The 2,216-nt window shown below is 42.6% G+C and overlaps 1 protein-coding gene across 1 annotated transcript in view; it reads left to right on the top strand.

Moving 5' to 3' along the window:
- Positions 1 to 2,216, top strand: part of LOC105516860 (centromere protein P-like) — a 69,413-nt gene that overhangs the window by 16,338 nt on the left and 50,859 nt on the right. The window contains exon 3 of the mRNA XM_011949208.1: positions 605 to 693. Coding sequence (XP_011804598.1) covers positions 605 to 693 — 89 coding nt within the window. The remainder of the gene's footprint in view (positions 1 to 604; positions 694 to 2,216) is intronic.

Here is a 2,216-nt window from a genome sequence, read left to right as displayed (position 1 = left end):
ATAAAAACCGTTGAACAGTTAACATGATTCAAATTTGTCTAGGGTTATACTAGTACATTTCTACTTCTTACCATAACTTTTCGTATAGTTGAAAAGTTGACCAGGTGTGGTGACTCATGCCTATAATCCCAGCACTTTGGGAGGCCGAGGTGGGTGGGTCACCTGAGGTCAGAAGTTTGAGACCAGCCTGACCAATATGGTGAAACCCCATCTCTACTAAAAATACAAAAAATTAACTGGATGTGGTGGCACACACCTGTAATCCCAGCTACTCAGGAGGCTGAGGCAGGAGAATTGCTTGAACCTGGGAGGTGGAGGTTGCAGCGAGCCAAGATCGCACCATTGCACTCCAGCCCAGGCAACAAGAGTGAAACTCGGTCTGGAAAAAAGAAAAAGAAAACTAGAAACACAAGTTATCATTAATTTTATTTTGCAAAGATAATCAATTTGGTTTACATTGTTCCCAAGTTTTTCAATGTAATTGCTAATGCACACTTTCACACATATACCTACATGTATTGTAGATATTCACACAAAATTAAATAATAGGCATTTGAAGAACATGGTTATTTGCAAACAAAATATTTGTTTTTCTGGTTTACAGGTATAAGAAAAGTTCTACAGAGACACAGATTATCAGGAAATTGCCACATGGTTACATTTCAACTTGAATTTCAGATTCTGGAAATTCAGGTAAATTAAGAAGCGTGTTGTGATAACAGAGGTACTTCTGCTATGAGATAAACAATTCCCACACCCTAGCCTTCAACAGTGGTGGATCTGAAGAGGAGTTCATGAGCCAGGGCCCCCATTCATAGCACATTTGTGCAAAGTGGTACATTTTCAAAATTTCAGGTGTTAATAGCCCAGCAACTGCATATGGTAGGGTTGCTGTGAAAGCCATAGGTGCTTTATTGAAGGACAGGTGGCAAGATGCTCCTGGGCTCCCAGTGCAATTCCATGAGGTTGTGGGAATAGTCCTGGGTGTCATCAGTAGTTAGGTGATATGCCAGCCATCTAGTATCTATTAGTTATCTATTGCTGCTTCATCAATCTCCATAATATTTAGCATTTTAAAACAACCCAAAATAGGCCAAACATGGTGGCTCACACCTGTAGTCTCAGCATTTTGGGAGGCCAAAGCAGGAGGATTGCTTGAGCCCAGGAGTTTGAGACCAGCCTGGGCAGTGTAGTGAGACCCTGTCTCTACAAAAAAATTAAAAATTAGCCAGGCGTAGTGGTGTGCACCTGAGCTCCCGGCTACTCTGGAGGCTGAGGTGGAAGGATTGCTTGAGCCTAGGAGATCAAGGCTACAGTGGGCTGTGATTGTGCCACTGTACTCGAGCCTGGGTAACAGAGTGAGACTCTGTCACAGATACAAAAAAGCAACCAAAAATACAATCATCTCAGTATCTGTGAGGGATTGGTTCCAGGACTCCCTGTAGTACCAAAATCCACGGATGCTCAAGTCCCTTATATAAGATGGTGTAGTATTTGCCTATAATGTACACACATCCTCCTTTATACTTGAAATCGTCTCTAGATTACTTCTAATACCCAATACAATGTAAATGCTATGAAATGGTTACTATAGTATATTGTTTAGGGAATAATTATGAGAAAAACAACTTGTACGTGTTCAGTACAGATGCAACCATCTGCATCTGTAGATTTTTTTTTCAATTATTTTTGGCCTGCAGTTGGTCAGTCTATGAATGTAGAACCACAGATAGGGAGGGCTGACTATATGTACTATCTCACCTATTTTCTGTGGGTCAGGAATTTTGGAGCCACTCAGTTGGGTGTCCCTGCTCAGGGCCTCTCATGAGGTTGTGGTCATCTGGGACCACAGCCATCTGCATGCTCCTGGGGGCTGGATGATCTTGCACATTGTACTGAACTGCTGAGACACAACAGAGGGAGGAAGATTCATTTGGCTAAGACCTTCACATAATATCAGGAAGCAGAAAAGTGAAAGCAGACAGAATGATAATAAGTAACCCCACCGGCCAGGGTGCAGCAGAACAGGGCTCAGCCACCTTCAAAGACTGACTCCAAGAAAAGTTGAAAGCTGGAGAAAGCAGTTGAAAGAGGAGAAAGCAGTTTCAACCAGTTAGTTTTGCCAGTTGGGCCAATGGAATGTGTGCAAAGAGGAGTAGAACAGGGAAGGGCAGTGAGGCTGCATTGACCTCAGCTCATCAGATAACTAAAGTGGT

Source organism: Colobus angolensis, unplaced genomic scaffold (genome assembly GCF_000951035.1).
Source record: "Colobus angolensis palliatus isolate OR3802 unplaced genomic scaffold, Cang.pa_1.0 Scaffold292, whole genome shotgun sequence".
NCBI classification, from domain to species: Eukaryota; Metazoa; Chordata; class Mammalia; order Primates; family Cercopithecidae; genus Colobus; species Colobus angolensis.
The sequence above is the reverse complement of the archived record's forward strand: the minus strand, read 5'-3'. Positions and strand labels throughout refer to the sequence as shown.